The sequence below is a fragment of the Eurosta solidaginis genome, chromosome 5 (assembly GCF_040869045.1).
Source record: "Eurosta solidaginis isolate ZX-2024a chromosome 5, ASM4086904v1, whole genome shotgun sequence".
In the NCBI taxonomy this organism is placed as follows: domain Eukaryota; kingdom Metazoa; phylum Arthropoda; class Insecta; order Diptera; family Tephritidae; genus Eurosta; species Eurosta solidaginis.
Window position 1 is genome coordinate 258,064,175 of NC_090323.1, and position 12,289 is coordinate 258,076,463.

The 12,289-nt window shown below is 36.6% G+C and overlaps 2 protein-coding genes across 2 annotated transcripts; one reads left to right on the forward strand and one right to left on the reverse strand.

The window, feature by feature from the left end:
* Positions 1-4,883: 4,883 nt before the first annotated feature.
* On the forward strand, positions 4,884-5,885 carry LOC137251673 (uncharacterized). Its single transcript, XM_067786388.1, has one exon. It carries the CDS (start codon positions 4,983-4,985, stop codon positions 5,613-5,615), a length of 633 nt encoding a protein of 210 aa, XP_067642489.1. The 5' UTR covers positions 4,884-4,982; the 3' UTR covers positions 5,616-5,885.
* A 4,100-nt stretch (positions 5,886-9,985) lies between these two features.
* On the reverse strand, positions 9,986-11,329 carry LOC137254406 (uncharacterized). The gene has a single exon (XM_067792037.1). It carries the CDS (start codon positions 11,327-11,329, stop codon positions 9,986-9,988), a length of 1,344 nt encoding a protein of 447 aa, XP_067648138.1.
* Between the last annotated feature and the right edge of the window lie 960 nt (positions 11,330-12,289).

Below are 12,289 nucleotides of genomic sequence, written 5' to 3' on the forward strand. Positions count from 1 at the left end.
GTATGTATATATATATGTATATTAGGCCGGGTCGATTTGTGGGGAGGCAAAAAAATCGCCCATTGCTCTGTGGAAATCATATTCTAGGGATCAAAATAAGAAACTTTGCCGAAGGAACCATACCTCTAAAACGAATTCTGATGTCCTCCCTCTTTGGGTCGTAGGGGCAAATTTTGAAAAATCCCACTTTGAAATGCCTATGTTTTTTCTTTTTGAAGTTTATTTTTCTCTTTAGAAATTTATTTAGTCAGAACATATGTAAATGAAAAAATGAATTTAACTTAGTAATATAAAATTAATTAAAAAAAAATTATGAGAAATTAGCGTTTTTACAACCCCCTTTTAAAACCAAGGCATCACTGTGACACAATTGCAGATCATAAAATTGCTTGCGTTGTTTTTTTTAAGCCACCACAAGACAGAGCAGGTAGAATTGAAATTGCCCCTACCCAAAAGTTCGACCCAAAGGGGGGGACATCAGAATTCGTTTTAGAGGTATGGTTCCTTCGGCAAAGTTTCTTATTTTGATCCCTAGAATACGATTTTCACAAAGCAATGAGCGATTTAAAAATCGACCCGCCCTAATGTATATTCATATATAGGGTGAGTAATCTAGAACTATCGGTTCATTAACGCATGCACGAATATATTTTCGTACATACCAACAAATATTGTGTGTCAAAAAACTTTACAACTTTTTTGACCTAAAACATATTCGTTGCTTTTTCTTATGCTCTATGACTTACATTTTTTATCTTGGGAAGGAGCGTTTACTTAGTTGAAATCGTTTAATTGGGTGTGCGCCTCCAGGATATCGAAACAGTCGCTTCATTGCTATATTACCCGGCGCCAGTTGACAACAATAAGGGAACTTACATCGTTTTCCACTTGGCACTTCTAGAGGAGAACAGTCGCACTCTTCCTCTATTCCATTCACGTTTCTGGATAAGTATACATTGTTGGCCAAAGCATCATCTTTTATTGGTATAATATAGCCTAGCCAGAGAAGCTGCTATTTTTTACTTCGCTAGACCCAGTTAGTAAAGCTCGTTTAGCTCATCGATAAAACTTCGTTTATCGTAAATTGGAATGAAAGGTATACAGTGGCCTCAGTTGGGTTATTTACAATGAAATAGAAAAGAGGGGTGGAAATTCCAACATTTGCTTCTTCACTTTACTAGAGCGTATATGAAGATTGTCAGGAATATAACTAAACAGTAACAGTACATGTTTAGCCTCCGATCGTGCACTTCGAGTAACCCTAGTAAGCAAAGCCGCAGACACTAAAATTAAAACATACATATTATGTATCAGAAAATTTCCAATAAGTCTGTTTCATAAAATCTGTTAAACTTTATACGGCTCATGGTTTTTCATGTAGTCACTGCGTTTATATAAACCTGTTATTTACGCAAAATGTAATAATGAAAGATTAAAATTAAGCACAACTCACGCGTAGGCTTTTCAGCAGCAAAATAGGTTTACAATCACATCAACATGATATGTATGCATGAAGGATTTTCGAAGATGGGAATTTCAATGAATTCTCAATATTGCAGAATCATTACATTCACGTATATTTTTACATTCATACACTATTCATTGAATACACAGCCACACAGGAAGTCTTACGTTTTTCATTATCATCATTCCAAGCAAAAACATGTGATATCACAGTCATATCATCATATGATATCGCACCTGTTTTGCACACTTGCTTGAAGCTGCACAAAAGAGATACAAATTCTTGTTGCGTAGTATCAATAAAATATTCTTCAATATAAAAATTTCCATAGCAACAACACAAAATTAGTGCTCTATAGTCATCACTTTTTACATAATTAACAGTAAAATAGTTAGGGAGAGTGAGAATACGGTACACTATCTGGTCCATTTTATATGGGCGGAATTAGATGCAAGATAGCACTCAGAGTGTGGACAAAAACAGAAAAGAAACAAAGAGGGAAACGGGAAAAGCAGAGAAGTGGAAACGACACAGGAAAGAACGATGATGTATGCAGAAGAAAGTGAAATAAAGACGATGCACAGATAAAAAAAATTACCTAGAAGGTTATTGTCGTCATATTAAATCGTTGGCGAAACGTACCGGAACTATATCCGGCAAAAGACCATTAACATCGATAATACTACCAAAAAACCTTTGGGAAGTGTCTTCATCGCTACAGCAACAATAACAAGACGACTAGAATTACGTGTACGGTGGGAGTTGCTGTGGTCCATGTTTACGATTTGCATTAAAATTTCAGTTACACATTAACCAGTTAGTTGTTAAGTTACCTTTGCACAGATCGAAATCTAGATATATTTTTCGATACTTTCTCTTTTACAAACGGGATGTTTTAGTTGAACAGCTAGGTTTATATTTACGGTGACGGTTACTCTTATGATTGCGGCTCCGGTTATGGTTAGCGTAACCATAACATTAACTCTTATGGTTAAGCGCTCTGTATTGTTACTGTTACGATCACGGTGACAGTGAACTCTCCCAATTAGTATCTAGTACGATAATGCTCTATGTTTCGGTTACGGTCTTTCTTACGGTTACGGTCTCTATAGCAGTAACGGTCTCGACTACAGTTGCGGTCTGGACTACAGTTACGGTCTCGACTACAGTTGCGGTCTGGACTACAGTTACGGCCTCGACTACAGTTACGGTCTCTATAACAGTTACAGTCTCTATTACTTTTACGGTTTTTACAATGGCTATTGCTCTATTACGGTTACGGTCTATATCACGGCTATGTCCTCTATTACGGTTTCGGTCTTTATATCGGTCATGGCCTCTATTACGGCTATGTACACTGTTTCAAAAATCGTCTCCTTAGCGGTTAATTTAGCTCAAGCCTCTATATCGGTCACTTCAACTACGGACTCTAGTTCAGTTGCGGCCCTCTTTAATGTTACGTTCTATTTTATGATCACGGTCCTATTTCAGTTACTGCCTCCACTACTTATGCAATATATATGACGGTTACGGCCTTTTCAATGGTTACTGCCTCTATTACGGTTATGGTCTCTTGATCAACTTCGGTCTTCATAATGGTTAATTTAACTACATTCTCTATAACGGCCACTTCAGCTGCGATCTCTAGTTCAGTTATGGTCCCCTTTACAAATATGGTATATTTTACGATCATGGTCTCTATTGCAATTACTGTATCCACTACTTCTGCGACCTATATGACGGTTATGGTCCTCCAACATGTAATTCAACGGTAGCACTACTCATAGCCACTGTTCCTGTAACTGTCACACTTATTTCCGTAATTCCCGTCACTGTCCGGTTATTATTAGGGCTCATTTCGTTATCCCTGCCACAATCCCGGTTGCTTTTACAAATAGCGTTACATCACTGTAACAGTAATGGTTACAGTCACGATTCCGGCTTGGGCTATTCAAACAGCTTCAAACCCATATAATTCCGAAAAAGACCGACCACGAAGTGATTACGCCTAGTTCTGTCAAATGTCATAATCCGCAGCGGGAAAAGAGATCCAGTAGTTTGAGACACAAAGTACCTGCCGTCATCTAGCAAAGAGTCAGCGCATATGCGCCTTGGCAACCACACTACTGTTGGCAGCCATAATTTCGAAATGGTAAAAGACTTCGTTTATTTGGGAACTAAAATTAACACTAACAACAACAGCAACTCTCAAATCCAGTGAAAAACTACTCTTGCCAATAAATGCTAAATTGGACTAGGTAGGCAATTGAAAAGTCAAGTCCTCTCTCGGCAAACGAAAATCATACTCTTCAAGTCACTTATCGTTCCCGTCCTGCTATATGGTGCAGAAGCATGGACTATGACAACATCAGCTGAAATGGCTCTGGGAGTGTTCGAGAGAAAAGTTCTTCGAACGATTTATGGACCTCTACGCGTTGGCGATGGCGAGTACCGAAGAAGGTTTAACGATGAGCTGTACGAGCTATACGCAGACATCAACATAGTCCAGCGAATTAAAATGCAGCGGCTGCGCTGGCTAGACCATGTTATGCGAATGAAAGATGACGCTCCGGCCTAGAAAATGTTTCTAACGGAACCCGCCTATGAAAGCAGAGGTAGAGGGCGGTTCCCACTTCGTTGGAAGGACCAGGTGGAAAACGATTTAAACTCGGTTGGTGTGACCAATTGGCGCCGGTTGGTAGAGAGAAGGAGCGACTGGCGCGCCTTGTTGGACGGCAATAACCGTTTAAATGGTTAAGCGCCAATTAAGTAAGTAAGTATGTCTGAGACACACCGCCTGGACCCTTGCGCCCTATCAACACAGAGAAATGAGGCTTGGTGTATCCAATTAGTTAGAAAGCGTAGGCCAGCGTTTGCTCAACTGCATGCAGGCCCATCTGCCCAAGATTTCGAGCCATAAATTCCACCACATCAGTTTATCCAATTGATCGAAGATATCAGTGATGTTATTAAACTTCGAAACTATAGCTTGGCTTTCGAGTATGTATAAAATTCCCTCACCGTATACGAGATAGGACCCCATCACTGGCATCTATAATTCCACCTACACCACAGCGGTAGAACACCTTGAAATGCTGGGGTAATCGAGTTCCTGCCGTGTTAACTCTAACTCCTTGGAGGTCTCTGTTTCCTCTTCGAGTATTATTGGGGAGATTTTATAGGTCTGCGGGCCTTCATTCGAAATATTTTGTGTTGGATGAACCGATCTTCAACTATGTTTCAAGTTTCCAACTCATCGTAAAAAGCTCTACTCATTTCTTCTCACCCTTTATTTTTATACATTTGACAGCACAACAAAAAATGAACAAATTTTTAAAAACATGAAGGAAGATTTGAATCAATTTCAAAATCAATTAACAATAATATTAAAATTAAAAATAAAATAAAAAGGATTTTTTGTCAAAATTGAATACAAAATTTCAAAAGAAATTCTTTCGTTTAGAACAAAAACCAAAAAAAAAATAGTATAAATTTTTTCATTAAATATTAACTAAAAATGCTCACAGTTCGAAAACTCGGCCAAAAGCTTAATAATTTTTTTCAACAACACTATCCATACATTTGGTTCGTGTCCATTTTTACCGTCGTTTTTATCGGCTTCCTGCACTACGAACTCAAACACAATAGTCGTGATTTGATTTATTGGAAGGATTTGCTCGAATTTTGCTATAATGAATTGGAACATTTCGCGCTCATACTCATCATGGTTGTTGTACTCATCAAAGTGGTTTTCCTAGCCTTCATCATCGTCATGAATTCACGTTCGTTCACATGGTTTGATGAGCTCTCACAGTTGGAGGTAAAGAAACGTTATGCCGATTTTCTATTCATACGCCTAATTGCTGATATCGATAAAATTGAATCGAAATATTTGCGTTGTGCCAAAGAGAATGAAATTGCATCGTTGAAAAGTTTTATTTTAGCACACGAAGATATGCGTAAGACAATCGATAATTTTCGTAAGGACGCTCGTAAATTATTGACGCCAAATGAAATCGAAGTATCGTTGCCCATTGAAGAGGTCTATGGTCTGATGGAGGATGAAGCTCGTTTTATGCGTCGTTCACGCTTCAATCATATGGATATATCAGCTGATGATGAGCTAATCAAGTCATTGGTGAATCCATAAATTGATAATTTTTGTAAAGTTTAAGTTCGATTTGCGGTTAAGTTGCCTTTTTGCTGAGCTTCATGCAGATTTAAATGTTAAGAAAGAGGAAATTAAGTGGATATTATTGCATGAAAGCGGATTTTATTTTGAAGAATCGCTTTTCTTGAACCAATCAAATCATAAATCTACGAAAATGACGGATAATTTTTTAGCGGTAAATTTAATGTATTCATATATTCATGGCAGATTTCTTGCACCATTTGTTTAAAAATACAATAAAACATATACATTTTATGCGGATTTAAGTTACTCGATAGAAAATATAATTTGAAGTATGTATGTTTGTCGTTTATAAGTACGTAGAGGGCAAATGTATTTAGAATCGGAGGTTATCGAGAAAACTATAAGCATCGATAATGTATTGAGTTAGCAAACTGAGTAAATTACCAAAATTAAGAAGCGGTCGACTCCTAGTACGCGTCCAACAAAATCGGGGGGAGTGTCAAACTATGCGCCTGGATGTCGGCAACTATGGTCGGAAGGTGGAAAAGAAACACTTCCTCTGTCAGATATGGAGATTTTGGCATAAAAACCTTGGTGTGGTAAAATTTTCGGGTTTTTTGTAAATATTTTTTAATATAAGCAAGATTTTCACTTAGGTCAAAACGCGTCTTCTAACACCTCTTGCAATATTTTTGAACGCGTATTGGCAGTCGACCGCTGTTTCAGAATTTTACCCACAAACAAACGATACCTGCCTTGAAATGAAAGGGTGTCGCCCAGTTGAAGATCTTAATAACTGTACGCTAGTGCTTTATTGGTCTCGTAGTGACAATCTCCAGGTTTTAGTAGCGGTTTCTGCCAGACACCTGTTATCCCGTAGTAACTACCCTAGAATAGTAATTTTCGAGCAAACTCCTTTCTAGGACTCTTCAAATTTCATTTGATCACCATTTATGGCTCTTTGACTCATTCTTTCCAAATCACATGATATTAATACTGTGGCGAAGTCAAAATTTCATAGACAAATTTCAAGGAAAACATTTGAGATGTTACTACGTAGGAGAATAAATAGCTCCAAATTTTCTTCTATTTAAAAAACTTTTTTCTAAGATTTTGATGTTGCTTTTCACGGGGCGTGAACCCAGGACTTTCGGTGTGGATGGCGGAGCACGCTATCATCACACCACGGCGGCCGCCATCTGCCCTAAAAACCTCTGCTCTGTAAAAATTTGTTTTTGTTGGTTATCTACACTTAAGTTGCTATCGTGCCTCAATATCCAATAATTATTTCACCTGCTCCTTTAAAATATTAATCCCGCTTAGAATGCATCAAACCCTTCATGATAAACCTTAAATTGATGTAAACCTTAATTGATGATTCTTGTACACGATCCTTAGTCATTATTAAGATGAATTAAATGGAGATATTTAAAACAGTTTCGGTACCCACCAGTTCTGTGTTTCACTGTTGAAATCTTCCATGGGCGGAGGGAATGGTGGAGTGCTGTGGGGATATTCAGATCATTGCCCACGCATTTATTACTGAAAATCTAACGATTTGTTACAAAATTTTGTTGCCGATTTATTATCAAAAAGTTATCGATGTTCTATTGTTAAATTATCTAATTATTATCGAAAACAATCGAAAAGCTATTGATACGCTCTCAAAGAAGTATCGATTTGTTTTCGAGAAAATATTGGTTTGTTATTGTTTGTTCGAAGTATTCCCAAATTGTTTTAGGCGTGTTATCGATTTGTTATAGAAGGGCTATTGATATTTTATCGAAAGTTTACAGATTTGTTATCCAAGTTTTATCGGCGCTTAATCGATTTGCTGTCGACGACTCATTTACTTCAACATTAAATCGATGGTTCACCTGCAACCTATGGGTGGCAGGTCGATAGAAATTTTTTGGTTTTAGCACGCAGAATCGATAATCCTACAGATGGGGTATCATATAAAAATTTTGACCCCGATTCAAAACGGTTAAGGGGTGTCGCACAGTGTTTTAAGTTTTTATATTAATGTATTGAGTCTTCGTAGGGTAATCTGAGCTTGCGTGCCTTTTGAACACGCTGTTTCCAATTGTAGCCAAAACTTATATGTGATAAAGTCAATTATAGCGTTATTGAATTTAGGTATTAAGTGAAAAAAATACAGTTTCAAGTTTTAAAGTCTCCATTAAACATATTTTACTTTTACCACAGCGATAGGGCTTAACCTCCTCCAACCGTGACCAAATTGTATTTTTGGTATTTATAAACTAGGTTTTACTGTACGAAAGCGTTAGGCTGGAGAGTATCAATAATTTGATTTAATAGAACCACCCCAATGCTAACGCATCGAATTTCACTAGCACTTGGTACTCCAGCCTTTTTTTTTAAGATCGAGCCATATAAAGACAAGTGATTTCCCCATTTTTCGAAACATAAGCAAGCTATCTTAGTTTGAAACTCGACAAAACTCGACAAAACAGTAAAAGTAGGGATGTGAGTTTCGATCCCGACATCACAGATGATATATAAATTTGCAGAGAAAAAAACAGTTTTCCTCAAAATGAAAAAAAACCAAATTACGACAAAATTTTTGTTCGTTTGATTTTTTTTTTGTCATTTTAGAAAAGAAGCCTCGAAAGGTACAATTTCGAAATTCGAAATATGTACATTGCTATGCTTTTGTGGAAACTTCGAAAAACAAAGTTCATTGTTTGCTTATGGGCAATCTCTCAATTGAGTTAGTTCAATAGCCGGAAAAAAATTGTTTGCCGTAAAGTGTATAAAAAATTACGTCCCTCTCAATTAATACTTAGAAAAAAATTGCGCACTACGATACAATAAAGCAACCTAATAGAGCACTTAAGTGAAAAAGTACCTGGGCGACCGAGCTTTGCTCAGCAACGTTTCGTTTTTTTTAATTTCGAACAGGTGGCAACCTTAAATGGCAACCCTACTCAAAAATGTCCCTATTGTAATGCGGAGTGGAATACCTTTCGTTTAATAGCCATATCGGCATATCTCATGCATTTTTTTGTTTTCATTTCGAATAGGTGGCAACCCTAAGGCGACCCTACCCAAAAATATCCCTACTATAATGCGGAGTGAAATACCTATCGTTTGATACCCATATCGGCATATCTCATGGAATTTTTTTTTCGAATAAGTAGAAACCTTAAATGACAACCCAACTCAAAAATATTCATACTGTAGGTGACCCTAAATGCAACCCTACTCAAAAATGTCCCTATTGTAATGCGGAGTGGAATAATTTTCGTTTAATACCCATATCGGCATATCTCATGCAGTTTTTTTTTTTCATTTCGAATAGGTGGCAACCCTAAGGCAACCCTACTCAAAAATGTCCCTACTATAATACGGAGTGGAATACCTTTCGTTTAATACCCATATCGGCATATCTCATGCAGTTTTTTTTTTCATTTCGAATAGGTGACAACCCTAAATGCAACCCTACTCAAAAATGTCCCTATTGTAATGCGGAGTGGAATACCTTTCGTTTGATACCCATATTGGCATATCTCATGCAGTTTTTTTTCATTTCGAATAGACGGCAACCCTAAGGCAATCCTACTCAAAAATGTCCCTACTATAATGCGGAGTGAAATACCTTTCGTTTGATACCCATATCGGCATATCTCATTTAATTTTTTTTAGCTTCGAATAGGTGGCAACCCTAAATGGCAGCCGTACTGAAAAATGTCCCAATTGTAATGCGGAATGAAATACCTTTGATATACATATCGGAATATGTAGAAAGGTTTAGAAGGTGATACATTATCTCTGTGCCAAATTTCATTTAAATCGGCTGAGCCGTTCCCGAGATCGTTCGGCTATACAAACAAGCAAGAATTGCTCGTTTAAAGTTATAAGATAAATAATAAAGAAGCATTCAAAATAGTGAGGTTCTACCAAACCGGTACGAATTGAAAGTGAATTAGTGGTCCATATAATCAAATTTGTTATTGTTATTGTAACTACATACATATGTAGTATAAATTCCTATTGATCAATGCAAAGATAACGCTATCCTACGTACAAAACATACGTGGGGATGTATACATGTTCTTATAATGCTTTTGTCTATATTCGGCATTAGTACATCCATATGCATACATAAGCAGTACAAAGGGAGTAAAAGGCATACCCTGCTGCCTGAGAAAATACACTCTATTGACATAGCTCCAATTCATAGCTCAAATATCGATGTTTCACGGATACATTTACAATTGGGTTCTATATAAAATACATGCTCACAGCGCTCTTTTCTACAAATACAGCATTAATCAGCTGTTGATTAAAAAAAAACTGAAATTTGGTGGGAAATTATCAGTCAGCCTTTTTTATTGCTACTTTTTTTTAAAACTGAACAACTATAAAAAAGGAGGTTTCATCATTTCACTTGAAACTCTTAACGGTGTCACAGAATATTTATTTGTGTTACGCAGTGGACTCCTGCGACGATTAACCAATGCAGAGAGTGGCCGCAGAATAGTAGTGCGCACTGCTGGTAATCTCTCACTCGCTACGATTTGCGCTTGGTTTCTAGGCTTAAACCTATCCAATTGTATTTCACTATGATTCCAATCTTCAATTTTGTCTGCAACATCTGGTAGAATCGGATTAAATGAATATCTTGATGGTCCGAACGCAATTGGTCTGTAAGCTGCATGCCGCACTGGCTTCTGTGACGTTGGTCTCAAATCAACTTCATCCGAACGCACCCATTCAGGCCAATTGGGGTGTGGTAATGGTTTCGGTTGCCATTTCACTTTGGGTGGCGTTTGCGGCAACACCACATTTTTGTAATAATGTTTGTGTATTGTTATGGGCCGTCGATTTCGATGCCAACTTTCACGTCGTTTCTTCTCACGCCACTTCTTCGCCTTAATTTGATTGACATGCTTTTTTACATCAAAAATAAGGTGCAGAGTTGGTTTAACCAGCAAGCTAAGAGCCATAAAACCGAGAAAACCAAAAACTACTGGTGATATGAGTGTGAAGAGGAATACTTTCAATGTGAATGGATTGAGCACGGTGAAGAAGGCAATGAATTTGACAAATGGATAGAGTACTTGCTTGAGATGGTTTAAATATTCTTTTTTCTTCTTCTTAAGCGCATGTTTTTTATGTACGAAGTATTTGACCTTTTTCGGTTTCTTTGTGGTTGTCCATGTGGAATAGTAGTAATGGGGTTTTTTTGTTGTTAATTGCGTATAAAATACGGTGGTCTCTTCCCCTATAGGTTTTCGTTTATTCTTTATCTTCTTCTTCCTTTTCTTTTTGCCAGCCTTCAGTTGGCTTTGATCGAAGTGTAAGGCTGCTTCACCATCGCGTATTTCATCTAATTTTAATTGCTCGATTATACTAAATGTTTGTGGTTCCTCAGCGAACAATATTTGCGGCTGAGTTGACATAAACCCAGGTTGTGAGCTTTCACGAGCTTTTCTATGTGCTAGTTTTCTTTCGTGCCTGTGAGGGAATCTCTCACTACTCAACTGCGTAGAGTTCTTGTTTAAATCTTCATTGTCAGTTTTTTCACTTTTTTCAGCAAACAGATATTTTTGTACTTGTTTGCCTTTTAAGTTTTCCTCTATCTCTTCAATACGCTCTTTTGGCGCTTGTGTGGCATGTAAGCTTATCCTCAATCCTCTTACTAGTTGCTCTCCTGTCGTCGATGTGCACAACAGCAAAATTATGAATTCCTTCAACAGCATCCTTAAATACTCAGCTCTCAAATGTAGTGTAAACTTTCGTTCGAATTATTCGAAAACTTTTTTGTGCCAATTTGCTTAACAGCGCACTTAACTCATCTCAACTTTTGCGAGACTATTTAACACTTCAATTTGTTGTAGGGTTTTTCTTGTAATTTTCTCAATTCATCTTCTTCTTACTATAACTTTTGTGGTTCACCACCGAAATTTGACTGAATTTAAATTTTTGGTTACCACATTTAGCAGCGCAAGTAAAGTAACTAAGACGAAAGTCAAATAATTGAAAGTTTGTTTGCTTACAGCTGTGAGCATGAAAAAAAGCACCAAAATTACTATTTACAATATTATTTTCTTCTGCGACTAGTTTTCGTTTATTTTAGGAAAAACTAATGTATACAAAAGAAAATTCAAAATCATTTTCGATTCTTCAAGAAATATTTAAAAAGCTTGATGAAAATTTCCAAATTTTAACATGCATTATCAGAGATTTTAAAGTATGCAGTTTTGTAGTCGAATCATGTGAAAAAATAGGTTTCAAAAGAATTAAAAAATTCTATGGGTGTTGAAAAATCTTCACAAACTTGTATAGTATTTTCAGAAACTATGTACGACTAATAACGTTTTGGCTATGACAAACGCCATTGTGTAATAAATTTTAAAAACGTTTAAAAAAATTTAAAAACTTAGAGAAGTGTTTAAAAATCCAGCATTTTCATAAATTTTTCGCATAAACTCGAAAATCTTGCCAAACAGCTTAAAAATGTTATCGAAAATTCCAGAAAATCTTGAAGATTTGTATAAAAGTTTCAAAATTTTTATTTAAAACTTCCGGATATATGTATTTTATCTGTACAGTTTTGTAGAGGAATCAATTTTTAAAACGTTTTCGAAAATCCGACGGTGTTTATTTAAATTTATTTTTAAAAGGGGGGTAAGTCCAAAACAAACTGCAAAAAAAAATAT

Coding starts and splice junctions, on each gene's coding strand:
- LOC137254406 (XM_067792037.1), bottom strand. CDS start 11,329: ATGCTGTTGAAGGAATTCATAATTTTGCTGTTGTGCACATCGACGACA.
- LOC137251673 (XM_067786388.1), top strand. CDS start 4,983: ATGCTCACAGTTCGAAAACTCGGCCAAAAGCTTAATAATTTTTTTCAA.